Consider the following 27,572-nt stretch of genomic DNA (forward strand, 5'->3'; position numbering starts at 1 on the left):
CACGGGAGGCCTGGGGACACGGTCAGTCTCAGTCACCCAGGGCGAGAGGGGTCGGAGCACGAATGAGGGGGCATCAGTGATCCCAGAGCCTCACACCAACCACTGGTTTCAACTCTTATCATCACTGGTTTTCTCCCAGAACAATGGAAAAATACAAAGGTCCGGTGCTCTGTCTGGGGAGGAGTGAAATGACGAAAATGGGGCATGAAAGGGAGAAGGTGGGGGGTACCAGAGGTAGGCGCCCAGGTGACTGTGATGCGCAATTAGCTGTGTGTCCTGCAAAGCCCCGCCCACACTCCCACCAACAGGAAGTTGAACGAAACCATCTTTGGCTTCTCTACTCTTGTGGCTGAGAACTGCTGCTCGTTAAGTGGGTCATTTAAACACTACCCCAAGGAGTTAGATTTCATGACCCACTGGTGCCCCTTTGTCCTCACTTGCCCTCTTTCCCAAGTCTCCTTCCGACATCCCTGCTCCGGTTCCTGCCCTGTTCCGACGACTTCTTTGGATCCGAAGCCGCATCCCGGTCAGGCCAGACCACAGCCCTACCATGCGTGGAGGTGGCCTTGGCCACGACCTCTGCATCAGCCTCCACATCCCAGGAACTTAGAGCCCTCAGCTGGGGCTGGCTTAGACACTGTGCAGTCCAGCCCCCGGCGAGACACAGCTAATGGAAGTCGCTTGCCCACATCACGTTTCTAATTAGTAGCAAAGCTCACACAGAACCAAATACTATGCCCCTTTCCCCAAGGCTCAGGCAGGAGGCGGTTCTGATGCTTCTACCTTGCTTCAAGGAAATACATCTGGTGAATATATCTGGATTTGCTTCAGGTTTGAATGGGCTTCTTTCTCAGTTTGATTCCTGGCTAAAGAAATAATCCATTTTGAGGCCCCTTTTGGAGCCCAGCAAGTATAAAAATATTATTGTACTTTCTCTTTTTCCTTTCTGAGCACATGCTGGGTTCAGGGACATACCCACAGCCAGCGGGGGCGGGGGAGGATTAGGATGTGCAAGCCAGGCATTCAGGCGAGAAAGCATCGCGTCCATCCCCCATTTCTTCTCTGACACACCGAAGGCCGGGCGTGGTGGGTGAGAGTATAATTTTCCATAAGGTCCAGACAGGACAAGAACATGAAGTGGGGAAGCCATGTCTTCTGGGCCCCACGATGGTAGAAAGGCAGGCGGGGGTTGGGGAGTGATCTGATAAGTGAGTGTGCTTGGATCCCTGTGGGGAGGCCCCGAGTGAGGCTGGGCCAGTGTGGCCAGGCAGGGCCCTGAGATGGGGTCACTGAGTGGCTCCTACCAGGCACGGGAGGAGGCCAGGCTAGTGACAGATAAAATGAAGAAGTAATATTTTCTCTGACTCTCTGAGTTGAAAAGTGCTCCAAATTCTGCCTTCTTGCTCTGTTGACTTTGGTGTCAGAACACCATGTTCTTCAGACCTTTCACCTGAATTGGCCCCGAACAGGGTTCCCTCCTGGGGCCGTGGGGCTCTCTTTAGCTGGAGTGGCTGCCCAATGTCTCCAGTCCTCCTGCTGCCCTCTCCCCCTCATTCTACATCCCCAGTGACTCACCTCTTGGGACCTCTTGGAGATCAGAATGAACCCGTTGTTGTCGATGACGAAGCAGTCCAGATCCTGGGAGGAAACCCAGAAGGGAGGTTACGCCAGGGCCCTCACCCACCCCGGTCCTCCAGCCTGTCCCCCAGCTCTGGAAGGCAGCGTGGGAGCTTCACTGCAGGGAAGGAGGGCATTTGGGAGAGGGAAGCTGGCCTGCCAGGAGGACAGGGCGGAGGGCCATGGCTCCCTCCTCCACCTTCCTCACACGGGCAGAACTTACACTGTCCTCGCAGCTCTGTGTGCACGGCCCGTCCACAGTGCTGCACTGGAAGGAAGAGGAGAGACTGAATGTGGACACTGCATGTGTAGTAGAAATGGCACGTGTAAGTGGGAATGCTGTGTGTGTGGTACGTTTGCAGTGTGTGTGCATGTGTGCATGGGCTGTGTATCTGCATGTGGAGGGCACCTGTGTGGGGTGTGGGTGTGGGATGTATGTGTCGTATGTGGAGAGCACGTGCGTGAGGTGTGTGCATGTGTGTGTCCATGTGTGGGGTGTCTGTACGTGGAGGGCACATGCGTGTGGTGTGTGTTAGCATTGTGTGCGTGGTATGCACGTGGTATGTGGCCTGTGGGTGCTGCATTCAGCAGGCCCTGGGTGGTGGAAGGGCCCAGGTAGCCCTTCTAGAGGCGCAGGCTCTGCAGCCCCCGGGCCTTGTTGCTGGTGTGGGGAGGGGGCTTTGTGGGTTCTGTGGGGCTCCTGCACTGGCTGTCTGGTTGAGGCGTGGGTGACCGCAGCCCCCTGCCCTCCGTCCCTCTCGATTCACTCTCGGGCTCCCTGCCCTTGCCCAAAGTCAGGCGGCAGCAGCGAGTGATGGGGGCCGAGGGGCTCGGCGTTGCAGGAGATTGAGGCTGAGGGAGCTTGAGGGAGATGAAGCGGGCAGCTCAGAAGCCCAGAGGGACCTGAGGGCTCTGGGGAAGCAGAGGGGAAAGGAGCCAGTAGAATGGACAGGACGAGGCCAGGCAGAGCTGGGAATTCTCAGCCAGAAGCCGCTGTCGTCTCTGGCATCTCTTGCCAGCCATCAGGGCCTGGACCCTGGACCTTGGACGGTGGATCGAGGTGGCTCTCCCTTTTCAGCGGGGAGGCATGCCAGTGGCTTTGGAGTGGCGAGAAGGGGTGACTCTGGGTCGTGCCCTCAGCACTGGGCTGGCAGGGGCTGGGGACCAGCACTGAGGCCCGGCCTGCAGGCTGGGGAGCTGAGGGGCTGAGAAGTGTAGGGGCCAGGAGGGCATCCTGAGAGCCTCAAGGCAGTGGAGCATCCAAGGGGAGGGAGAGGGGGTCTCACACCCAGGGGAGCGTGGTGAGTCCCCAGCCCCGACCTCGCCCGACATCACACCTACCTGCCGTGTTGCCGCCCAGAATTTGCGCTGGAGGAATTCCAGCTTCATTTGGACGCCCACGGCTACAGGGCAGGAAGAGAGAGGGCAAGGCCAGGGAAGAGACGGGGAGAGAAAAAAATAGAGTCAAGTTAAAGAGAGGAGGTGCTTCCGCAGGAACTGAGGAGAGAGACAGCAGCGGATGGGAGGACCGAGTCAGAGGGCAGAGTGCAAACTGAGGTTTCTGGGGAGTGGGAGGGGTGGGGGAAGAAGAGAGACGGCAGCCTCTCTCGTTCCCACTGGAAGAAGAGCGACAGAAAATGCCCAGCAGTGATGAGGCTCCCATTCCAGAAAACAATGAGGGCAGATTCATCCTAGATCTCTGGGAACTCAAGGCTGGTGGATGGGACAGCTCAGTCTCCCCTTTCCCATAGATGGGAATATAGAGGCCAGAGAGACCCACCCTTTTGACCAAATCACGTGACCAAGAGTGGCGCCCTGGAATTCAGGGCCGTTGCCCTAGCAACTCATGGGCTCCTTGGATCTTAACCTGGTGTAACCATTTCTTTCACACCCTCTGTCTGCTCAGGATCTTCCCTGCTTTATAAGGAGGCTCTTTTCCAGCTCAAAGCCAGGTTCGGATTTGCCCAGGGCTGCAGGTGGGTTCCAGGAAACTACAGGCACCACCAGCTGGCAAATAGTTCTCTTTTGATGACTCTGCTTACAAGGGCCACCCCTGACTTTCTGGTTCCCAAATAGGCTTGGAGAACCCAAGCGGGTGCTCACATATCCAGAGAAATCTGGGACAAAGAGCTCCAGGAAAACTTGGGGCCAATGAATAGAAAGAAGAGGCAGGTTATATTGAAAAGAAGAAGAATTTCAAAACTAGGCCAGCTTCCTAGTGTCTGGTATAATAATATCAAAACTGTGCTGGGCGCTTAGAACGTGTCCAGCACCTCACACGCATGAGTGTATTGAATCCCACAGCAGGCCAGTCCTATTATTATTCTGACTTTCCAAGCTGAAGAAATGGAGGCTTTTCAGAGTCACATGGCTTGCCCAAGTCACCAGCTTGTTAATCGCAGAAGCAGGACTGCAGCCTGGGCCTGTCTCTCCCTGAAGCTGCCTCCTCTCTGGACCTGGACTGAGTCCTGGTGGTCGGGAAGGAGCGGCGGGCACAGGCAAGCCGCTGTCTGCTCAGGCTCGGGTTTCCTCATCGGTGAAACGGGAACGGATGTGGCTTCTTAACCATTACGCTGTGTCCGTCACAGTCATTCTCACTTCTCGAGTACCCGGTTGGTGGGTGTTCCAGTATGGCACAGAGATACAGGATTGTGTTTTTGTTTTTTCACTCTGGAATGATCTTAGAGAAATTTGATGGGAAAAATGAGAGCAGGGAAGGGTCAAAGGCCAGAGGTCCAGCCCTGCCTTTTCCAGGGTTGTGATCTTTGCGTTTTGTCTCCTCAGCTGCAAGATGAGTCACGGTTCTACTTCCCCTGGAAGGGCAGAAGTTGCATAAGACTGTTGAGGCTCAAGCGAGATAATGTGTGAGGCTGTTACTCCAGACGAGAGCCTTGATTTTTAAACTTCAGCGTGTATCAGAATCGCCTGGAAGGTTTGTTAGAACCCCGCCCCCAGAGTTTCTCCTTCAGGGGGTCCAGGGTGGGCCTGAGAGTTTCTGAAGTGTTCCCAGGGGTTGCCGATGCTGCTAGTCCAGGCACTATATTTAGGGAACCCCCGTCCTAAAGCCTCAGCAATTGAATCTTCTAAGATGATGAAGCTGGCCGACATCTGTGCTGTCCTAAACGGTAGCCAACAGCCACACGTGGCTACTGAGAACTCGGAGTGTGGCTAGCACGCCTGAGGACCCGAATTTAAAAAACAGTTAATTTTAATTAAATTTAAATAGCCACATATGGTTGGTGGCCAGCGTTTTGGACAGTGTTGTTCTAGAGCTCATCTGAGTTTGCAGATGAAGAAACCGAGGCTTTGAGAGGCGCCTCCCCTCCCTTGGAGTCTCATGGCAATCCTGGGGTGGTACTCTGGCTGGCTGGCCTTCTTGAACAGGTCCTGTGATATGGGAACATTTGAGTGCTTTGGGGGTGTCTTTGTTGCTTTGAGTTCCAGGTAGCTGAAAGGAGTGGGCTGGAAGGGGACGGGGAGACCCATTTGCTGGCTCATGACAAAGATGAGAGCTGCAGACACAGCGCACAGCAGCAGGTGAGGTGTGCTCAGGGCCCAGCATGGCTGTGCTCCTCCTCCCGCTCATGTGCCCCTCTAAGGTTGCGGGGACCCCTCAGTCTCTTCTCCTTCTTTTCCCTTATAAGACCACCCTAGATATTCATTTTAGACAGATTTCTTTCACCTGTAGGAAAAGGCTAAATGAAAGAGGATCATCAGAGCGAATCACGCTACTGCTCAGAATGACCAGCTCTTCGGGATTGAAGAAAGCTTCCTTCATCCTGTCCTTGGCCTCCGTGGTCAAAGAGGTCTCACATTATTCCTAGAATGAGACTCTGCCTTTCCATTTGATGGCTCAGTGTCAAGTCACATAGAATCATGAGATTTCTGAGCTGGAAGAAATTCTACGATTCTAACATGGGGAGTCTGGAGAGGGTGGGGGTGTAGGTGTTGAGGCTCCTTGGGCAGAAATGGGGGGAGCAGGGCACAGAGCAGATTTTCCCCCACTTGGTTCCATTCCAAGCTCCTCCAAGGCAAGCTGTGTGTCTTGCCCTGGGTGTCCTTTGCGAAATTTAGGGCATTGCAACCGCCTATTGGCATGTCACCTGCCCTTGGGTCACAGAGCGCTAATGAGTGCGTTTTACAATCCTCTTGTAAGACAAAAAAGTTCTGCAAGTCCCCACTCGACCCAAGAAGTCCAGCTGGCTTCACCTCTCACTTTGCACTTAGCATGTTCTCCCCCAGACCTGACCCTCCTTGAGACTTCTCCATTTCAGGACACATTTCCTATCTGATTGCTATCACTTTCCCTCCTCCCATCCAAGGTCTGCACACCTCAGTTCCAAAACTTTATAAATCTGTCCGCTTCCCTCCATCTCCACCGTTACCACCCTTGGCCAAGCCAACATTGCTCTCACTTGGATTAATGCAAGCACCCCCGAACTGGCCCCCGCCTTGCATCCTGCCTCTCTCTGATCCATTCTCCACATAGAGTGGATCTTTCTGAAGATCAAATCACACCACTCCCTGGCTTAAAACCCTCTAATGTTGTCCCATTGCTCTTTTTTGTTTGTTTTGTGTTTTTGAGACAGAGTCTCACTCTGTCACCCAGGCTGGAGTGCAGTGGCACAATCTCAGCTCATTGCAACCTCCACCTCCCAGATTCAAGTGATTCTCCTGCCTCGGCCTCCCTAGTAGCTAGGATTACAGGCGCGTGTGATACCATGCATGGCTAATTTTTGTATTTCTAGTAGAGATGGGGTTTCACCATGCTGGCCAGGCTGGTCTCAAACTCTTGACCTCAAGTGATCCACCTGCCTCAGCCTCCCAAAGTGCTGGGACTACAGGCGTGAGTCATTATGCCTGGTCCCCATTGATCTTAAAATCTAAACTTGCAAGATGGCCACAGGAACTGGCTCTGCTGATTTCTCTGATTTCATCCAGAAACACTTCACCTCTCAAACATGTTAAGCTCATTCTCACCCCAGGGCATTTGTACCAGCTGTTCTCTCCTCCTGGAATGCCCTTCCCCTAGAACTTTACATGGCTGGCTCCTTCCCATCGTCAGGTCTCAGCCCAACATCATCTCCTAGAGTGGCTGTCCCCGGCCTCCCGAGATAAAGCCAGCCGGGGGACCTCCCTCACCTTTCACTCTCTACCTTATTACTTTTTAAATTTTCTAAGTGACATGATTTGTTCATCTATTTGATTTCTCATTTATTGTCTGTCTGGGGCTAATAGCAGGCAGGGGATTGAGTTTTGATCCCCAGCACCTAGAATTGTACCTATCACAGTGTGACTCCATACATTTTTCTTGAGCTATGTAAGCAAATTCAATTTGAGCCAGCCACTTGACGGGGAAGCCGGATTCTACCAGGTCTCACTGTCCCTTCCCTCCCAGCTTCAGGGGCCTTGCTGACCTCCTTCCTCTCCATTTTGCTGTGCCCTCTCACTGTCCCTGAACTTGAGATCCTGGAGGTTTAGCTGTGCTCTGGGTCCCTTGAAGACTTCGGAGGCAATCCACTAAGAAATGGGGATTTAAGTGAGACACGAAGAAGAACTTCCTTATGGCAAGAACTATAAGATGTTGAAGACAAGACACAGTATTGGGAGTAAAGGCGATGAGGCACGGAAATATATTTACCAGTGAGTCAATGGTGTTCTGCCGTGCCCAACCGCTTGCATCCCCTGGCTTGCATCATATTGAATCCTTCTGTCAACTGCAGTCCCACAACCCAAGTTGTGCTTTTCCACTCCAGACACCCAGGGAACTGAGTCTTCTCCCCCAGGATCCCTGCTCTGCTCGTTCAGGTGAGTGGTTACTTGCGGGGAGGACTGCCTTTCCTCCCATCATCTCCTGCTAGCCAGCTGTGTGCAGGAGACAACACCTTATGATATTATGTTTGCAGACAAGCTCACACCTTTCAGTGAAGAGAAATTGAGGCAAAGGGCCCGAGGGAATGCAAAGCACTTGGCTTTTCCTGTTGCTTTCCTGGGAGTTATCAGGAAACCTTCCCTCATGCCTGTGCACGGTGGGCCCCTGTTTTACACCCTGACCTTGGTCCCCAGGAGGGCCTGTCATGACCTGAAAGAGGAGGACAAATCTCAGACCCCTTCCTGCCCCAGCGGGCCTCCTGCCCCAGCTGACCTGGATCCCTTCCCTCCCTCCTGTCCTCCCTCTCTGGGCTGTCCCTTGCCTTCCCTCTCTGCCCTGCCTCTCCACATTGATCTCGTGCCTTCCTCCAAAGCAGCTTTCCTGTAAGATCGCAGCTCAGCTCCGCTGGCAGACAACCTAACAAAGAGCCTCAATAAGGCCAGGCCGGCAGGCGGCTTATCAAGATGTACGTCTTTGCTGTGCACACAGACTGTCACCTCGGTGCTGCTGTGTCATCACAGAAGGCAAAACCAAACAGCTGTGCATGCACACACACATACATGCACACACGGACACACACATATATGCACACACGGACACACATGCATGCACACACACTTGCACACACATACCCATGCACGCACACATGGACACACAGGCATACGCACACACTTGCACACACATGCATATACACGTGCACCATGCACATGCACACATACGTACACACACATGCACACACATAGCATGCACATGAACATATGAGTTTGCACACTGTTGAGTGCTGTGGTCCCAGGAGTCAGAAGCTGTTGCACGGGATAGGGACTGTGGGGCATGAGAGGGATCATCTTTTGTAACACAAGCTGAGGACCCGACAGGTGCACAGCGAATACTTAGGTCACAGAAGGCCAGTGCCAGAAGGGAGACCAGAGATCTCAACCCATCTCCTCATTCTGCAGGGCAGGAATCCCAGCCAGCACAAGGCCCAGGGCTGCTAAGTGAACTCACTAGCTAGCTAGTCACTGAGCAACAGAGTCTGGAGTCTGGGTCCCCTGATGCCCAGTCTTGAGCTCTTTCATGTCCTCCATTCCTCACTCAGTTGACACGAAGGCACTGGGGCCTGAAGGACACGGAACAGGTGAGGCCAGTTCCTCTGCTTGAACAGCTCTGTGTAGGAAAGGAGATGAAGCAGACCACAGAAAGCTCCTGCACAACATGAGCGTGGCCCAAAGAGAATGCCAGAGATCGGAGGAGGAGCAGGGCCAGTCCTGTGGTGTTCCGGGGAAACGTCACCTTGCAGGGGGCGTTTAAGGGAGGGGGAAGCCACCCATGGGCAGGAGAGCATTTCAGGCCCAGGGAAGAACACACTTTCATGGAGATGGAGAAGCAAGAAGTATGTTTATGGGGAGGTGGGAGCCTCTTTTGCTTGACAGTGGGATGTGTGGGAGGCACCAGCATGAGAGGTCAGAGGCGGGATTCCCCAGAGGTAAAAGACACTGCAGCTCAAGCCTTGTGCTGCCCGGGGACCCGGCAGAATGGACAGAAGGGAGTGTGCAGGAGCATCCTTCTAGGGGCATCCTGAGTCCAGGGGGTTCTTCTACCCCCACCCCAGTCCTGGCTGTGAATCCCCCCAGCAAAGCAGGCAAAATGGAAGAGGGACATAGGACACGGTGATATATCGCTAGCACGGTGCTTCATCTGTCTACAGGCAGTGGACGCAAAGGAAGGGGGATTTAGGGTTCGTGCTCCAGGCTGGTGGGGCCCTGGCTCCCCTCTAGCTTGGTCCCTGACTCACTTGGCCTTCAGATCAGCCACTTCCCATCTCTTAGGATATCAATTTTTCTGACTTGCTTTGTCCTGATTGGTTAAGAAAGAGGCCTCCAAGTTCTTGAATGACAGTCTCTTCCCTTCGCATGCCTGACCCATCACAGATAAGAGCAAGGAGCCCTGAGAAGCCAAGCTCATCCCTGGCACTGAGAACGGTCTGCAGGCTGTTGCTGCAGGCTGCCCTGTGCCCAAACTCCCAGCCTGCCAACTCTGGCATTCTGCTTCCCTAAGTAGTCCTGGCGTCGGGTGGTCAGACCCTGAGGCTCAGTGACCTCTGCATGACCATGTGATCCCTGGCTTTGTGGGGGCTCAGGGCCCTTTCCTGTAGGGCCATCTGGCACAGGGACATGCCTGTGTACCCTTCTTTTGTATGACCGAGAGAAGGTTTCAGTTTTTCCTTCTCTCAGGCAGGATGGGAGACTCTGCCTTGCATGTCTCTAAAACAGGAGAAAGACCAGCTTCCCAGGGGGGCCTCCATCGGAACAAAAGTCAGCCGCTTGCTCTGTGTCTGCGCCTGTCCCTCTTTCCCCAGATGGAGGGGAAGAGAGGAGAGAGGCACAGAAGACAGGTGCAGCTGGAGGGTGAGGGAGAGCCTGGAGGCGCAGGATGGAAGATGGAGGTGGTGGTGAAACCGCTTTCCTCCTCCCTGTGGTCGGCAGCGATTCATCCACAGGCGCCTTTTTCCACTGAAATGTGAGCGTGGCCAGGGTGAGCGCTGCCCTCGCGGCCGTGGTGCCTCTGGTGTGCGCCTGTGTGTGCTGCTGCCGCTGTCATCACAGATGCACCCCAGCTGTCACTCCCCGCTCCACTCTGGCTCGCTGCTCGCGCACACGCGTGCGCTCTCCTCCCTCGCCCCTTTCTTTCCTCTCTCCTCTCTCTCTCCCTCCATCCCTCTCTTTCCTTCTCAGTTTGTGACTGACCCAGCAGCCCCGTCCCCCGTCTGCCACAAGCAGTCCACCTCCTGGTGCTGTGTGCTACGTGCCAGCCGCTGCTCCCGCTGAGTGGAGACTCTGGCACCAGTGCCCACTGCGCTCTGCCTGCCGGTGGTGTCTGGATTTCTATAGGAATCCCAGGAGGGTCTTACTGGAGGGTTGAGAGCCACCTGATTGAAGGCGTTTGCAGTCAGAGTAAAGACGGGTGAGTACCGAGTGGCTGGTAGGAAGGAATGGAGGGTTGGTGGGGACAGGGGGTGGTCGGGGCATGGGAAGTGGGCACCGGCCATCTCTGCCCTGCAGGAATAGCTGCAGTTGCTTCCTACCTGCAGGCAATTGCTGGGGCCGAAGAAGCTGCTCGGGCTCAGGCACCTGAGCATCCCAAAGGTGCACGACACTGGGAACTCTGAGCCCACAGTGCTGGGGACAAGAGCTGTGGATTCTGCTGGGAAGTGGGGAGGAGGGCAGCGCTGGCGCCAGATGACAGTCCCGGGTGGCATAGAAACCAGTCCCTGCAGCATGGGAGAAGCAGCCAAGAGCCTTGTGCTGTCGTTGTGCCCGGCTCTGCACAGACAGCCTCAAGAAACTCGGGGGTCATGGGAAGCGGTTGGGATGGCAGCCAGGTGCTGGGGACAGGGCCAGGTCAGAGGAAGGCTTGGGGTGGAGGGTGGCAGGGTGGAGGTCCTGGATGTCAGAGGCATGGGCACAGACCCAGGTCCTGGGCCTCCCTATAGCTTGCCTGCAGGTGGCTGTCCTTGGACAAGGGTGTGGAGGAACCCTCCCCCAGATGAGCAATGGGTCCACGCAGCTGTGCATGAAGCCTCCCTGGGGAGGGTGAGGCTGGGAGTGGGCAGGAGAGAGAAGTATCGCAGCCCTTCCCTGCTAGCCCAAGGGCAAGACAGGAGAACCAGGCCCGTGAGAACCTGCTGGGGTGTCCCACAGCTGTGCACCCAGCCGTTCATCTGCAAATGGGTCAGGGAGCCTTAGTGGGGGCTGGACACTGAGCTTGGGTGGGGGGTACACAGCAGGGCCAGGCCTGCCTGGCTTCTTGACCCACGCAGGGGGCATGGACACCCTGAGTAGAGCGGGACAGTTGCTCTCAATCCCCCAGACCCATTTGGACAGTGCTGGAGAGAGGAGCAGCCTGACCAGGAGTCGGAAGTTCACATTCCTGCACCTCCCTGCAGGTCTGGGGCTGGGTTCCAGTTGGCGGCCCTGTCTCTCCCCCACCCCCAAGCTGTCCACATTTCTGGGGGGTGTTGGCACCCGGCTGTCAGGGCTACTTGGGCAGTGCCTCTTTGTGACTCAGATGACACCCCTGCAGCTTAGATAACTGCCTCAGGTGGGGGCGGGGAGGGAGCCGAGCACGTGGAGCTGAGGCGGGGGAAGTCCAGCTGGTAGGGAAACCCGACAGCAGCTTCCGAGCTGCCAAGAAGAGCCCAGCTCTTCCCACCCCCACCTCCCCACCGGCAGAAAGAAAGTCTCAGCACTGCCAAAAGAGGGAGACCAGGAAAGCCAGGCCCGCGGGGAGGGGGAAGGAGAGAGGCTGCTTAAGCTGCCGATCTGGTGTCTTTGGGGTTTGACAGAAGCTTGTCTGGGCCCACGAGGAGCAAACTCTGCTCCCGTTTCCCAGGCACCAGAGCCCAGGGGCCACCTCTGGGCTGCTATGGCCTCAGTGGGCAGTGTAGGAAGGAGGAGGGGATGGCATGTATGTGATGGTTGGGGGTGTCTGGGAGTTCTGGGGGTGGGCAGAGGAGAAAGGAGCCAGCATAGAGGCTGTCTGCCCCTCTGGTCTTCCTCCTTTTCCCCCCAGCCAAGCCTCCTGTGCCCTGCCTGGGAATACCACCCTGAGCCCGGCCCCAGGGACACCACCCTGAGCCCGGCCCCAGGGCCCAGTGGACACCTTAGCCTCCTTCATGTCAGGGAGCAGCTCCCATGAGGGGCCACTCAGGAGGCTTCTCTGTTCTGCTTCCCAGAGGGTCTGTTTGAGATTGAGAATATTTGACAAGGAAACGGGGGTGCAGGAGGCTGGAGGTGAGGATGGGGCATGTGTTTTAAAATGAACCAGGAGGGTATATGGCTGTTCCAAGTACAAATACAGAGATTTTTAAAACCTGGTTCCTTGCTGCCTGGGCAGTGTGTGTGATGGGGGTGATGGGCAGGTGTCCTAGAGGGCCTGGGTGCCCAGACAGGCAGCGGTAGGCGGAGCCCAGCCTAGACGGCCGTGGCAGCCTCCCCTGCGTCCTGGCCACATGGAATCTCGGGCCGTCTTTGGCCCGGGGCTCTGGCTGGCCACTCTCCGGGCTCCCTCTCAGCCTTCCTGGGGTTGGTGGAAGGGCACGGCCCCTGCAGGCCCAGGGTGTGGGCCCAGTCGTGGCTCTGCCTGTCTCTGGCCTTCTGCAGAATGAAGGGGGCAGCAGAGTAGGCTGCAAATGCCCCCTTTACCCCTGAGTTCTATGACTCTTCCATGCTGAGGGGTATGGACCCTTGACCAAGGGGAGATACCAGGGGAGTGGGCACACCCTAGGGCTAGTGTGATGGCCCAGGAGTCAGGAATTCAGAGGTGGAGGCCCGATGGGCATTATCTGGCTGTGTGTCTTGGATGCTTGATGTGGAGGGATAGACATGCGCAGAAGCCTGAGAGGAAGGGTGCGGACACCAGGTCTGTGGTGAGTGTGCTGGAGGTTTCTAGCTAGAGTCTGAGACTAGATTAATTAACCTCCATCTGAGGAGAAATGGAAGGGGCAGGTGCATGGAGCGGTCCAGGCTCCTGCCGTCCCAACCTAGCTCTCTGCAGTGAGTGAGTGCGTGCGGCTCTTCCGTGCTCTGAGGGGGCCGAGTGGGGTGCTAGCAGGGAGGCAGCTCCCACTCCCAGTCTCCTGGGGTGGCTACAGCCCACTCAGCTCCGCACGTGGAACCCCCTGCTCCTACTGGGGCCTCCTGCTCCCCCATGGCCTCCCCAGCCTTGGCTCCCCCAGAACAGAGCTCCGGCCTACTCCCCTCACCTCAGCACACAACCCCCAGCCAGAAAGGTTTCTAGAAAGTCCCCCACCCTCCGTAAGATCTTGGCCTCCCAGGACTTCAAGAAGAGAGGCTGGGAAGAGGAGAACCTGTCTTGCTTGCATCTCAGTCCAGCAAGTCACAAAGCCTGTTCCTTCATCAGGGCAATGGGGACAAAAACAGCTGCCTTCTCAGCTCCAGCGGGAGTGGATCAGGCAATGCCGTGGACACTGCAGAGGACCGTTCAGAGGAAAGGCGGCATCTTCCTTTCCTACCTCTGCCTTTCCTGTACAAGTAACCCCCACGTGTAAGCAGACAGACAACTGAGTTAGGAGCCAGAGAGCTCGGGCTCAGAGCCATATGATTCCATTTGCCTAACTTTAGGTGAGTTATTTCATTTCTGCTGCCTCAGTTTTCCCCATCTGCAAAATGATAGTAACAAGAACACTAACCTCAGAGAGTTGTTACAAGGATTCAGAAAACTACACAGGTTTGTGACTGTGGTAATTTTTTTCTCCCCAGGTCCCAGTTAGCTTCTCAGTGGGTCCTGGAGGCTCAGGGACAGGCCAGCATGGTCTCCTCGGTGGCCGTTTGCCCTGCTGAGAGGTGCCCGGCCTAGTCGTATCAAACTCAAATATGCATGAAAATCGCCTGGGGATCTTGTTAAAATGCGGATTCTGACTCAGTCATTCTGCGTGGGCCCTGAGACTACCTTCCTACAAGGCTCCCAAGCTAGACCAATGCCGCTGGTCCATGGACCACACTTTGAGTTGCAATGGGCTACACTCAAAGCCCCATGTTTCTGGCCCTCCAGAGTTCCTCATTTGACTGCTTTGAGCTCTTCAGCCCCATTCTCCAATCCTGGCTCTCTCTGGAAGGGAGGCCAGGGACTCCGTGGAGGCCTAGCCCCTTATCTTTGGCCTCCCTGTCTCTAGGACTGGGTTAGGAGCAGGCCCAGCATCCAGAGTGGATGAGGCCATGGGACTTGCAGACAGGAGATCTCGCTGTCCCCCATGCTGCACCCTGGGTAGGGACTTCCCTCCCAGACTGTGAATTCATTTCAGCAGCTGTCAGTGCCTGCTGCGGCAGCTGCTCTCCAAGCTTCCCAATGTAGGTCACCCCCTTTCCTTAAGGAGGCTCCACTCTTCTGGGGGTGGGAAGGGTCCTTTGGATGGAGGCGTGTTGGTAGGCAGAGAGGCTAAGGAACTAGGGAGTGCTGGCTGCAGCCCCACCTCTCTCTAGGAGTCCTTCTGTGGTGCCACACACATATGACTGGTGTTCCCTGCAAGCTGCGCTATTTTTCCTGCTCTCGGGAAGGCCCTGGTGTCCAGGAGGAAGCCCAAGGGACCCAGGGAGGCAGGATTAGCTGCTAAGAGAGCACAAGGCAAATCCGCATGGACCTGGGGGCCTTGTTTTCATCACATTTCTCTAAACAATACCAGGATCAACAGTGTCCTGCCACCTTGCAAGACAACACCTGTGGGTCTGCATTGTGGGGACTTGCCGGACTTGTGCAGGTGACATCCCATTCGAGGCTGAAGATGGGACCTCCAGACCTGCACAAGAGGCCGCCTTCACCAGCCTGTTTGCTGGTTAACCCCTGGGCTCACAGTGTGGGAGACACTGAGGGACGGGAAAGGGTGAGGTGGGATGCAAAAGAGGAGCCTATCCAGGGGAGGCAGAAGCCTTAGGTGGAAACTGGCCTGAGCTTGGGTGGGAGGGCTTCTCCACTACCTATCTGCCTGCGGCAAGCCAGAAGGAGTGGGAGCAGACACCTGGATGGGGAATCCGGCCTCAACATGGGCCCTGAGCAGAGGAGGTGTCTTATGGGTTAGGGACTGCCCTGCAGGGGTTCTCTCTAGACCTTAGTTCCAGGCTGGAGGCGGCTTACACATCTGTCTGTTGGGGGCATTTGGGAACTTAGAGGTATCTCACTCAGCTGCCTGAGTGTTGGCATTTGAGAAGTGCTGGAGTGCTGCCAGCCAGGTGCGTGTGTGCATGTGTGCAAGCATGTGGGCACATGTATGTTAGCACATACCTAGCTGCACAGCTCTCTGTGGGTGTGTGTTTGCATCACGTGCTGTGTACAGAGCTCCAAGCACAGGTCTGGGAGGCCTGTGTGTGTGCCCTGCTCTGTGCACACATAAGTATCTCCCTGAAAGGGCCACTGCTGGGTGACAGTCGCCAGGGAGTGATGAGCAGCCTGGCTCTGAAACCTGCAATCCAGTCCCGGACTTACCATGTGACCTTGGACAAGTGATCAACATCTCTGCCTTGGGTGGCCGTGGACTGTGAGCTCTTGATATGGACATTCTTGATTGAGTAAGAGAGATTGTGCTGAAGGTCAGGGTTCGAGGGACAGACAGCGTGGACGCTGCTGTTTGAAGGCAGGCCTGTGAGGGCCGTAGGTGTGGGGCAGAAATACATAGACTCCACAGGCCTGGGGTGCTCAGGAATGAGAAACAACCTCACAGGGGAGGTTGGTGGGATCGGGAAAGAAAGCCGTCACAATAGACCTGCTGCTGACACCCCTCTCCTCTGGAGGGAGGAACTGCTGCTCCCTCACGCCTGTACTGGGCTCAAGTCCGAGCTAGGAGCAGGAGCCTCTGCCTGAATTTCCATGGTGATGGGCACTGGGTGTGTCAACTCTCTTCCCTTCACTAGATTGATCCTCATAGAAACTCCACCAAGCAGGTATGGTGGTCACCATTTCTAGACAGAAAGAAGCTGAGGCCCAGAGGCTTTAAGCAGTTTGTTTAAAGAACGGACCAGAGATTTGAACCCAGAGCCCCCACCCCTGCCAACTGGCACCAGGAGCCCACTGGAGCCTGGCCTTGAGAGAGTGGTTAGAGAACCATGACAGCACCACGCTCAGGGGCTCCTCCACCCCTCATGCCAGGGACGTGGGTCCACCTGAAGGCTGCATGGGCACCTGGGCTGCCTGCAATCCCACATCTGTGCCCAGTCTTGTGACCCCTCTGCCAACGCCTGCAGGGCCTTCGGCAGACTGGCACCCTTGCTGCGTGGGGGAAGGGGAGGAAAGACAGCCGAGAGGGCAGCACTCCGCTCCTCAGCAGGCTGCCCTTGCCGGGGGCAGAGCCGACTGTCCTGTTCTAACTGAGCACTGCTGTGGCCGCCTGAGGAGCACCCAAGGAGGGAGGGGCCGAGGGGACCAGAGAGGAGAAGATGGGGGCAACAGGGTTTGCAGCAGGACCCTAATGCCCGAGGGGAAACCTGCACAGACAGGCCAAGATTCTGGGCTCAGCACTGAAGCTTCTCGGCAGCTCCATCCACCTCTGGGCCTGTCTTTTTCACTCTGATATTGTCTCCTGGGCTCCCAGAATTACATAGGCCCATGGGGGCAGGGAGAGGGAGGCTGCAACCAGGAATTACCCAGGGACAAATCTGGCAACCAAGGAAGGTCAGAGGCTGGGAGCCACCTGGAGCAGTGGGCTGACGCAGGGAGCCCGTGGAGGGCGAAGGAGAGGGGTGCGGGCATCCTCCCTCCCTCCCTGCCCATCCCTGCCCTTGCCAGCTGCAGCAGGTAAACACATGCCAGTCCCCTGTCCCCCTCTCTGATGGGCTGGAAGCCTGGGCCTCCCATCTGGAAGGAAGTGGAGACCCCAGCACACAGCCTGTGTCCCAGTTGGGAGACACTGGGGGGCAGACCCTAGAAAGGGTAAGTGCCCCCTTGTCCCCCGCGAAGGAAGCCTGCTTCTGCACCCTGGCCGCCTCAGCGCCCCTACTCTGCGTTCTCACCTCTCCTTGTGTCCCTGTCTCTTCCTAGCAGCTGCCGCAGCATGAACCCCTGAGCTGATGAGTCTTATTATAGCCCGGCTGGCGGAAGACAGAGTGCTGCTATTCACCTCTGCGTGGGCGTCGGTGGTGCAGGGGGAAGCAGCAGGCCATCCAGCGGCTCACACCCTACACGGCTGCAGCTGCCAAGGGCCTGGCCCCTGCCTCCCTCGGGCCATGGTGAGCTGTGGCGGGGCTGGAGAAACTGGGACCCAGGTGAGGGGAGCCTCCAGGGACAGGTGAGAGTTGTGGCCTGTGACCTCACTCTGCTCACCTCGGAGAGATGACCTCAGTTTCTCCACCCATAACTCAAGGAATGCCCAGATGGGAGACCAGGTTGCCATGAAAACATCTGAGTGATCAACATGCTCGGGAGGCAACAAGAAGGCAGATGAGGCTGGGTAGGCACATGGGTGCACCCCCAGCTTTGCAGCACTGTGCCTGACCCTCGGGCTCCTGGAAAGCCGAAGCCTGCCCCGCCCCCACCCCAGGGGGTTGAAGGCTTCCTGGCTCCTCTTTCTCCCCCACCCAGGGAATCATAACTGAGAGGAACAGGAGAGGGCATGAGGAGTGTAAAGAGACACCCGGGCCCTCTCCCTAACCCCTGGGCTGGAACGGGGCTCCCGCGCCTGCCTGTCCTCAGTGCTCCTCCCTCCCTCAGGACTGACAGGTGGCGCACCCAGGGGCTCCTCTCTCCCCAGAGCGACAGGGCCCGGAGAGCCGTGGGCCTCACCATGCTGGCGCCGGGCAGCAGCCCTGAGCAGAGGGGCAGGCTCGCCCTGCAGTGGAGGCAGGTCTCCTGTGAGTACACCCCTGGCCCCGGAGGAGGGTGTGGGTGGGGTGGGGGTGCCGAGGTGACTGTAGGTAGCGCCATATGGGACCTTAGCCACACTCAGGCTGCAGGGAGGCCTACGCCAGATCTTCCTGGGGTACCTGAGGCTATGTTCTGGGAAGCCAGGGTCACGCCCACGGTGACAGCATCCCTGCCAGTCAGAGTCGCCGCTGAGTGCTGAGTGGTTAGACCTGGAGCTGGAGGCCACGACAGTTGTTCTACCTCCCCCAGGTAAGTCTCTGTGAGCTTGCTGGGGTCCCCAGTAGGAGAAGAGCTCTGCTGGAATGCAGGCCTGCTGAGTCTTAAACAGCCTCACTGGTGCCTGAGATTGTCGGCCTGTGTCACAGACTGCAGCGAGCCCTTTTGCTCCCGTGGGGAACTGCCCCCCTGGCTGGCCTCGGCCAGGAGCTGGGTCAGCTTGGAGATGTCTCTTATGCTCCTTATGCCTCCGCTTTCCCAACTCTCAGTAGAGGACCTAGCGGGCTCGTGGGATGCGGCGCTGGAAGAGACTTTGGGGAGTGGGTCCAACCCCTCCTGCCTATAGGCAGACTGAGCCGTCCATTTACCAAAAAGGGGAGGAAGCGTGAATGAAGGCAACACTTGGCAGCTGTCAGGGTGAAAGGAGCCCTGAGAATTCTCTTTATATGTGGCAAAGGGACCAGGTCAGCAAGGGCTGGTCTGCCCAAGGCTACGCGGCGGCAGGGAGGAAACGGCCCCGCGGGACGGCATTCCGCCTGACTTCCCGCTCTGATCCAGCACCCAACACGGGCAGCCTGAATTATTCACCATGTGAGAGAGGCTGGCCCCTGAGTGACTCAGATGTCCTTTCAACCTCATTCTAGAATCACTCAACACCTCGCAATACGGGCTTATGTTTTCTTGTCACTGGAGCTTTTATGCCACCCTGGTCTCCAGGGAGGTGGCAGGGGGCAGGGAGTCGCTCTTCCGCAGCGGCTCTCTTGGCCTGCTGTCAGGCCCTTCTCCGGGAGGGGCGAGCGGCTTCTGGTGATGCAAATCCTTTTGAGAGGGAGCTGAATGGGTTGGATTTTATTTCCTGGGGAAAGTCAAGTCTGAAGAATGCTGATTTTCAAATGGCTTGGGGTGGTGGTATGGGGCTGGCTGATCTGGTAGCAGACGGGCTCAGAGGGGTGAGAGGGTGAGCGGAGACATGAGGTAACACAAGATGGCCAGAAAAAGGGTCTCCGGTGGCTTCCATGGCTGTGCCTGTGCTCACTTCTCACCAAGAACAGTGAGGCTCGCTGTTAGGCTGCAGGGAGGCCTGGGCTAGATCTAGCCACGTGTCAGCTCTCAGCTGTCATCGATCCTCCAGGCAGGGAAGGGGAGAGTCTCATCCTATTCCTTCAAGCTCCACCCTTTGGGACAGCAGACACCCAGACCCCTACTGGACAAGACTCAAGGCTGTTCAGACCCAGCTCACAGCCCATCGGCCCACCCGGACGTGGGACAGCCAGGTCCCAGGTCCCATGTCGGGGTGGGCCGATGGGCTGTGAGCTGGGTCTGAACTTCTCCATCAGTTCTCTGGCTGGGGTCTTTTCTCTAGGCTGGGTGGAACTGACCTTGGCTGGGCTGACCTGGTGGGGCTGAACTATTTTGAATTCTTCCCAGTTCTCTTTCATGATGAGCAGGCTTCTCTGCTACTCAGGAGGACACTTAGGGGTTTTTGAGGCCACTATTGGAAAGGGCTGCTGCACAATGGAAGGCACTGCTCTGATGTGATTGTTCCCTGAGGGTTACTTCTCCCAGCCCTACAGACAGGACCCCATGCTCGCTATGCAGAAGGGTCTCGGGCAAAAGATGGGACCAGGAAAGGAATTCTGTTAATCGGGCCATGGTGCAGGAATGCTGCCCTGTAGCCCCTAGGAACAGAAGCCCAGGCTGAGAGCCTAGATGGCTTTAGGGTGGGGGTTAAAGTGGAATGTGTCCTGGGCCCCATGACTTGTCAATGTTGAAGTGGGTTTGTACATCTTAGCCTGTCACTCCCACAGTGGGACCCTAGGTGCACAGCCTGGGCTCTAAATCCTCATGCCAAACTGCTGGCGTCATCATGGGTGTGGGATTCATGGAAACATAACAGCACTTGGGACGCTGTGAAGGACAGGGCTAGGAGTGCTGTTTTGTGCTCTCGCCTTTCCATACACAGCTCCAGAGTTGGGGTGGGCCACAGAGGGGAGGGAGCCAGCAGTCTGGCCATTTTCCCTGGGAAAGAGAAACTCTGTCCCGGCAGTGACACTGGGAGAGGGCATGGGAGCAGGTTTCTCTGACAACCTTATCTCCTTTCTTGTGTCAACATCCATGGTGTCAGTGAGACCCAAGCTCCCCGGGAGATGACTGTGGGAGGCCCTGTGAGCTTCCTATCACTGCACCAGCATGGCTTGTCTCTGGGCTCTGGCTGAGTCTGCAGGGTCATTCTCCACTCAAGTGATTTCTCTGCCAGATGTGTGGCAAGGCAGGGCGCCCTGCAGACACTGTGTGATGTCCATTAATATGGAAGTGGCTTTGGATTTGTTAATTATGCTTTTATGTGGTTAATAAATGTTTATGCATTGATTGTGGCTTGTGCCAAAGGAGATAAAGCCAAGAGCCTGTTATGAGCTAGAAAGGAGGGAAGAGAAGCAGGAGGTGGTGACCCGTCCTATTGCTTTCTTTCCCCCGTCTGTCCCTCCCACCAAGGGATCACCTGCTGGATTGCCCTGTATGCTGTGGAGGCCCTCCCCACCTGCCCTTTCTCCTGCAAGTGTGACAGCCGCAGCCTGGAGGTGGACTGCAGTGGCCTAGGCCTCACCACGGTGCCCCCAGACGTGCCCGCAGCCACCCGAACCCTCTTGCTCTTGAACAATAAGCTGAGTGCCCTGCCAAGCTGGGCTTTCGCCAACCTCTCCAGCCTGCAGCGGTTGGACCTGTCCAACAACTTCCTGGACCGGCTGCCCCGCTCCATTTTCGGGGACCTGACGAATCTCACTGAGCTTCAGCTGCGCAATAACAGCATCAGGACCCTGGACAGGGACCTGCTGCGGCGCTCGCCGCTGCTCCGCCACCTGGACCTGTCCATCAACGGCCTGGCCCAGCTGCCCCCTGGCCTTTTCGACGGGCTCCTGGCTCTGCGCTCCCTCTCGCTCCGCTCCAACCGTCTGCAGAATCTGGACCGGCTGACGTTTGAACCCCTGGCAAACCTGCAGCTGCTGCAGGTCGGGGATAACCCCTGGGAGTGTGACTGTAACCTGCGTGAGTTCAAACACTGGATGGAGTGGTTCTCCTACCGAGGTGAGCACAGCCGGCCCTGCTGGGGCCCGAGGGATTGGGACGATCACCTCTGGCCCCACACTTTCCTCCTGGTGGCTGGGTGCTGACTCAGAGAGCAGGCCAGGGGAAAGAAGGGGGCGACCCTGCCTCTGTGCCAGCTCGGCTAGAAAAGTCACAAGCCTCCCCTCACATGAGCCATCACCCTTCCTGCCAATGGGAGAGAGGCTGGTGCTGCTCCCTCCACCCCCACCCTCCCCTCCCTGCTCTGCATCCCCTCCCCCAGCCAGCTCCCCACTTTCTCCTAGGACTCACTGAACTGGATCTCCCTTTCTTAGGTTACATAAGGGCAGTAAAGACACCTGGGCTTTGTATCCCACCAGGTTTGCCTGTGGGCTTCCCCAGTGTGGTAGAAGGAGGGAGAAAAACAGCTCTTCTTCTGAAGAATACAGCCATCTCTTAAACATCTCCCCTTACATGAGAGGGGAATAGAATGAATCCTCAGTAAAACCAAATCTTCCTTTTGGTGACAGTGCCAACTTCCTCTCCCAAGTTTTATTATCCAAACTTTAAGAAGAAGTCAAATGGGTTAGGCTTTACTTTCTTCCCTTCCCCTTTTCTTTAATATGGGAAAGTGCTGTAATGGCCTATGACATGATCCCATGACATGGGAGAGGAGGGTGCGCAAGACGGTGGTGAGGAGGGCCAGGTCTGCGTCTGAATTTCGGCTCTGCCACCTGCCAGCTGTGTGATCTTGAGAAAGCTGGTTACCCTTTCGCTGTGGCAGGGCCTTGTCTGTAAAGTGGGAAGGAAACAATATCTATTTCCTAGGGTCATTGTGAGAATTAAATGTGGCAATGCACGGAACGTGGCTTGAGAGGTGCCCAGCACAAAGTGAGTCCTCAAAAAAAGTCCATTTATCCGTTCACTTCCTGGTAATAATCAAATACTAAGTGGACTTGAAACACCATTTGGCACGAAGAAGATGCTCAATGAATGTTTGCTGGGCTAAGGAATCAACATTTAAGTGGTGAAAATAATGCCAATGCTTTTTGTTAAAGTCTTACTACTTTCATTTCATCTCCAGCCACAATTTCAATTATTTCCATGAAATTCTCCTGTGTTAGTTAATTAAAAATGTTTTACAAACTATAAAGTGCCACAAAATGTTAGTCACTATGATCATTTCCCCCATTTTCATGAGCGGGGAAATAATGATTACTACTTATATAGTTTCCAGTTTACCAATGTCTTTTCATGTACATGGTTTTAAACCTTACAGCAGCTAATTGAGATAGACCTTCTTATTTTACAGCTAAGAAAACTAAAACTCATAAGTAATTAAATAAATTAAATAATTTTCACAAGATGACACAGCCAGGATTCAACCTTGGGTCTTCCCAGCAGGGAAATGAGGCTGCAACCCTGTCAGCACCCAGCTTTGCGTCCCCAGGCAGCACTGATACATGTTCCTGGGATGTGAGGTTTGCTGCAGGCCACCGAGGTGTCAGCCGCACAGGGGAACTAGGCCAGGTGTCTTCAGACCCTCCTCTCCTGTGGTCACCGGGAACTGAATTCCCAGCACAAAAATGCATGCCATGAGAATGTGCATTTTTCAGACTTTTTCAATAGCAGAGTTGCTTTCAACATTGCATTTCTTAAAAACAAAATCCTGGAATATTTCCATCGGCATCCCAGGGAAAGATTGATGCCTATTGTATGAGGAGACTTGCGGCAGATGGGCTGCAGAGGGAGCTGCCAGTGACAGAGTGGCTGCAGCCTGCATCTTTTCAGCAGGGGGTCTAGTGCCTGCATCCAGATTTCACTGGGAGCTGAAAGAGGGCCAGAATCCAACTTTCAGTTCCTAGGGGAGGTCTAGACAGATTATTGTCCTCAACCACCCTCTCTCTCACCCCAGCCCTGTCCTGCATCTGTGTCTCCCTCTGTCCGAGCCAGCCTCCACCATCATCATGAAGACATCCTGGCGAGCCCGTGCGCCCAGGTACCCACACCTCCTCATCACCAGCCTCCTCTCCTTGGCCTCGTGTGCCTCCAGGATTCCCCCTCCAGATGCCTTTGTACTCACAGGGCTGTGGTTGGGGCACCGATGGGGCCATTGGATTGCTCCTAAGGAGGAGAAGGAGAACATTCCTGCCCAACTCTTTTCCTCTCTACGCCAGGAAGGGAGCTGCCCATTCTTAGGCAACCAAAAGGTCTTGCGTGGAGGGGCAGCGGCAGGGGCAGTGGGTTTTGACTGCTGTCCTTTGAGTGAGAGGTAAGAACCCTAGAAGGATAAGATGCTGTGTTGAGAACGGTATCCTGGGCTCACAGACAGGTGATGAGCAGGCAGATTCGGGGGCAGAGAGTGTGGCAGGGACGCTCAGCTCTCTAATGACAGCCCTTTCCTGGGAACCTCCCCATGTTAGCACTGCCTTACTCTGTGGGTCCGTTTGGCCCGGGAGAGGACAGGCCGGATGGAAGTGGCTGCGTGCTTCTCTACAAAATGGGAATGAAGACAATATCCATTTCACATGGCTTCTGCGAGGATGAAATGGCACGATATACGTAACTCACTGTGGACTTGGCTCAATCAATGCTGTTTTCCCTCCTCCGCTTCCTCTTCTATAGATGGTGATTCCAGGATTGACTACATTGCTGATAAAAACTACCTTCTGGGGCTTCCGTTTTGGGGAGCTGGGGATGGGGAGAGGGAGTGCAAGTTCTAGATGCCTGGTCAGCCCCTCTTTTTCTCTTCTGCATGTAGGGGGACGCTTGGACCAGCTTGCCTGCACCCTGCCCAAGGAGCTGAGGGGGAAGGACATGCGGATGGTCCCCATGGAGATGTTCAACTACTGCTCCCAGCTGGAGGACGAGAATAGCTCAGCTGGGCTGGATATTCCTGGGCCACCCTGCACCAAGGCCAGTCCAGAGCCTGCTAAGCCCAAGCCCGGGGCTGAGCCGGAGCCGGAGCCCAGCACAGCCTGCCCACAGAAGCAGAGGCACCGGCCGGCCAGCGTGAGGCGAGCCATGGGCACGGTGATCATCGCAGGGGTCGTGTGCGGCGTCGTCTGCATCATGATGGTGGTGGCCGCTGCCTATGGCTGCATCTACGCCTCCCTCATGGCCAAGTACCACCGGGAGCTCAAAAAGCGCCAGCCCCTGATGGGGGACCCCGAGGGCGAGCACGAGGACCAGAAGCAGATCTCTTCTGTGGCCTGAGCGCCCACCCCCACCCGGCCAGGTAGGAAGGGCGGGGAGAGCACACGGCATTGCTCAGCCACAGCCCCCACCTTGACCCGGCGCTGGCCACTGCCCCCCGAGTCCACCCTCCTCCCCGCCCTCCAGCAGACAAGCCACACCGGGTTCTCTCCCTGCACTTTTGAGGCTCCCTGAAAGCCACCGTGCTGGGGGCTCCTGCTGATGCTCCTGTCTGGGCCAGTAAATCTTTGGAACATGTGGGGGATCTCCCTAAGCTCTGGCCACAGCAAAGCAAGGAGGTGTGTGCAAGAGGAGGCTTCCGGACTGGGCATTCCCCTGTCGCCCTTCCTGCCCTGGGGTGGCCATAGCTGGTGACTCTTCCTACCTTGCTGGTCCCACCTCACCTGCATTGAGGGGACGGGGAGGGAGGGATCTGAGGTTGAAGGTAGATTTCTGAGACTCTCTCCTAAGCCAGAAAGACGTTCTTAACACCCCTGCAGTGTGAAAGCTGGTCCAGCTCTACAACTGTTGGTACCAATGTGCAAACACACCAGCCCTGCCATCTGGACCCAGCACTCAGAAACACCATACACCCCTGGCCGACGCCATCATGCCCCTGGATCTGCTATAGGCCACGCTGACCACATGCTCCTGGATTCGCTAATTCACTCACACACCCATTGCATCACCAGTGCGGTCACATGGATTGAAAGAATTAATACACACACACACACACGCACACACACTCACACGGTCACACGGAGACCGAGGCTATGAGCACTCGAACAGCAGAGACATGCTCTTCCCCAGGGGTCTCCCTGAGACCACAGAGCCTCTCGCGTGCTCACTGCAATCTTCTCAAGTCAACAGCAGGAAGGAACTCAACCAGTAACACCAGGATCCTTTGAGATCCTCTAAAGTGGGCCAAAGTGGTGCCACTGGAGGAGCCCTCCTGTCACCATGGTAACCCTCTCACACCTCTCCTGCTGGGCTTTCCCGGGACACCACCCAGGGGCCTGGAGCGGCTGCATGTGTGCATGGCGGCCTCCTGAGGACCCAGCCACACACCACTGGTGTTGCCTCGGTCCTGCCCACGCACCTCACAGCACCAGGCCCTGTGGGGCCCCCACTGATTCCTCCACAGCCTGCAGCCTGGCACCGTGACTCTGTGCCTCTCACCCTCCATCTTCAGTACTCCTGGCCTGTGACTTCAGGGCTGGGACTTGGTGGTGCTTTGCCATTGGTGGCACCCTCTGGGGAAAGCAGGTGGCAGGCAGAGAACACGGTGGCTCCCCTGAGGCTCATTGCCTGCCAGCTTATCGCAGACAGAGCCCAGGAGCAGGAGCAGGTGGCCACATGCTGCCCAGAGGCTCCCAGGATGGGGCCTCTGTTCCCGGGCTTTGTCTGCTCAGTGTGGCTCCCTAGAGCACCCAGGCGGGGGCCAAACCAGAGAGTGGGTGGGGAGCCTGTCTGGGACAGAGCCACCTGCTGCCAAGGCAGTGCAAGTTTTCCAGGTTACCTGTCCCCCTCCCTAGCTCTGCCCCTCCTCAGAGTGTGAAGATGGTGGGTACCTAGGTGTCATGCTCACAGGCTCAGGAGGCATCAGGCTCGTCCCTGGCTCTGGGATGGAATCTCGATGGGGACTCAGGAAGAGGCCAGCAAGAACCCTGAAGCCAAGGGTCTGAGCAGAGGGAGTTGGCAGGCCTAGCTCCTGTGCCCCACTCCGACCCTCCCTGCTCATGCGGCAGTGGGTGGGTGAGGTGGGCTGGGGGCCTGGAGGAGTGCCTTTGAGGAGGTCAGTCCTGGCAGGTGGACAGAGGACGCCTGGCATGGGCTGCTTACTGGGACCCCAGGCGGCCCCGGCCGTGGCCACAGTCTTCCTTCTTTTGGCGTGCGGGCTGGTACCAGATCTGGGGATTTTCTAAAGGGACTGGGGGGAGGGGAGGGCATTGTCAATGGTGGTATCTTTAGCCTGAGACAGAAGATTTTTAAAGGCAAAATTATATTTCTGGTTTGTTGTTTCAGAAGACCAATAAAGACTGTATTTTCCTACGTACTTCCTGGTTTCATTGGGTGGGAAGGGGACCTGGGTGCCAGGAGAGTTGCTTCCTGCCCCCCACCTCCCCAGGAGGCTGGACAAAGCACCGGTGGCCATGATCCTGATGCGTAGAGCTCTGATGACAGACGGTGCCTCCCACCCAGGGCCAGGGCTGGGGCACCGCTGGGAGAGGGCGGAGGCCGAGTCCTGGATCAGAGCCAGGCCCTGTGGCTGGGGGCAGTGAGCTCATGGCCTGGCAGAGCCAGGATGGTACATCCACCCTGGCCTGACAGGCAGGTTCCTGAGCCTCAGGGCAGCTTCTCTGGGCGACACCGAGGTTGTGGTGCGAAGGTGAGCTGGGGAGCCCGCCATGGCCTGTGCCCTGTGGGTGCTGCTCATCCACCCAAGCTTGACATGAATCGGCCCTGGCAGCCAGGACAGATGGGCTCGTGTGGCGAGAAGGCACTGTTTGCCCAGAGGATGCTGCCGCACGGTGGGAGGGGAGGGCAGTTGGAGGGGCCTCAGCTGACTGGGTTCTTTCAGCCTCACTGGATGCTGGCGGGGCTGCTGGCCAGGAGAAGGAGCCTGTTCAGGGCTTACTCAGGCGCCGGCAAACCACGCTCTGGGCCTGCAGGGTGAAGCCTCCACGGGGCTCAGCAGGTAGGCCCCGGAATTACGGACTGGAGGGCTGGGGAGTGAGGCACTGAGTAGAGGGGATGAGGAAGAGCATGAGACTCTGGGGTTATAAGCATGCTGCAAGCCCCATTGAAGAGCGAGCTCAACGCTTGGCCCGAGAACCCCCTCCTCAGCTATATGGTTCATTAGTCTTCAGAGGCCAAGGCAGAATTTTCTCCTTCCTAGGATCTTCCTTTGGATAACAACCCAGCGAGCCAGGAGCAAACCCTAGAGGGAAGTGAACCATCAGGGTCCCCCGGGAGTTCAGCTCCATTCCACGGCAGAGCTGGGGTGTCCGCCTTCCCCAGGTGGTGATAAGTGTAGGGATGTTGCTCTCCTATAGCCCTAATAATTATAGCAGGGCCCAAGACAAGTCTTCCCGAGCCCCACTGCAGAAGCAAGAACGGGGCCCCTCTCAGGCCTGGCACAGGTCTCTGTCATGCTTATGTGTGTAATTCAAATGTCATGGTTCCCAGATAGAAGCCCTCAAAGGTCTGAAGGCTGGGCCTGTACTGAGGCTGACCTCTCAGG

General features: G+C 56.5%; 2 protein-coding genes across 3 annotated transcripts in view; one reads left to right on the forward strand and one right to left on the reverse strand.

Moving 5' to 3' along the window:
• Nucleotides 1-26,380, forward strand: part of LRTM2 (leucine rich repeats and transmembrane domains 2) — a 34,885-nt gene extending 8,505 nt beyond the window's left edge. The window contains exons 2-9 of the mRNA XM_057299353.2: nt 4,402-5,154; nt 5,306-5,423; nt 7,016-7,260; nt 7,374-10,450; nt 17,033-17,220; nt 17,702-17,841; nt 20,564-21,154; nt 23,895-26,380. Of these exons, the coding sequence (XP_057155336.1) occupies nt 17,775-17,841; nt 20,564-21,154; nt 23,895-24,349 (1,113 nt within the window). The 5' untranslated portion in view covers nt 4,402-5,154; nt 5,306-5,423; nt 7,016-7,260; ... (1 more) ...; nt 17,033-17,220; nt 17,702-17,774 and the 3' untranslated portion in view covers nt 24,350-26,380. The remainder of the gene's footprint in view (nt 1-4,401; nt 5,155-5,305; nt 5,424-7,015; nt 7,261-7,373; nt 10,451-17,032; nt 17,221-17,701; nt 17,842-20,563; nt 21,155-23,894) is intronic.
• CACNA2D4 (calcium voltage-gated channel auxiliary subunit alpha2delta 4) overlaps nt 1-27,572 on the reverse strand; it is a 123,753-nt gene that overhangs the window by 15,837 nt on the left and 80,344 nt on the right. For both annotated transcript variants that reach the window (XM_055095248.1, XM_063593284.1), the window contains exons 27-29: nt 2,959-3,020; nt 1,841-1,885; nt 1,576-1,638 (exon numbers count right to left, since the gene is read on the reverse strand). In XM_055095248.1, the coding sequence (XP_054951223.1) occupies nt 1,576-1,638; nt 1,841-1,885; nt 2,959-3,020 (170 nt within the window). The remainder of the gene's footprint in view (nt 1-1,575; nt 1,639-1,840; nt 1,886-2,958; nt 3,021-27,572) is intronic.

The sequence above is a fragment of the Pan paniscus genome, chromosome 10 (genome assembly GCF_029289425.2).
Source record: "Pan paniscus chromosome 10, NHGRI_mPanPan1-v2.0_pri, whole genome shotgun sequence".
Classification (NCBI taxonomy): Eukaryota; Metazoa; Chordata; class Mammalia; order Primates; family Hominidae; genus Pan; species Pan paniscus.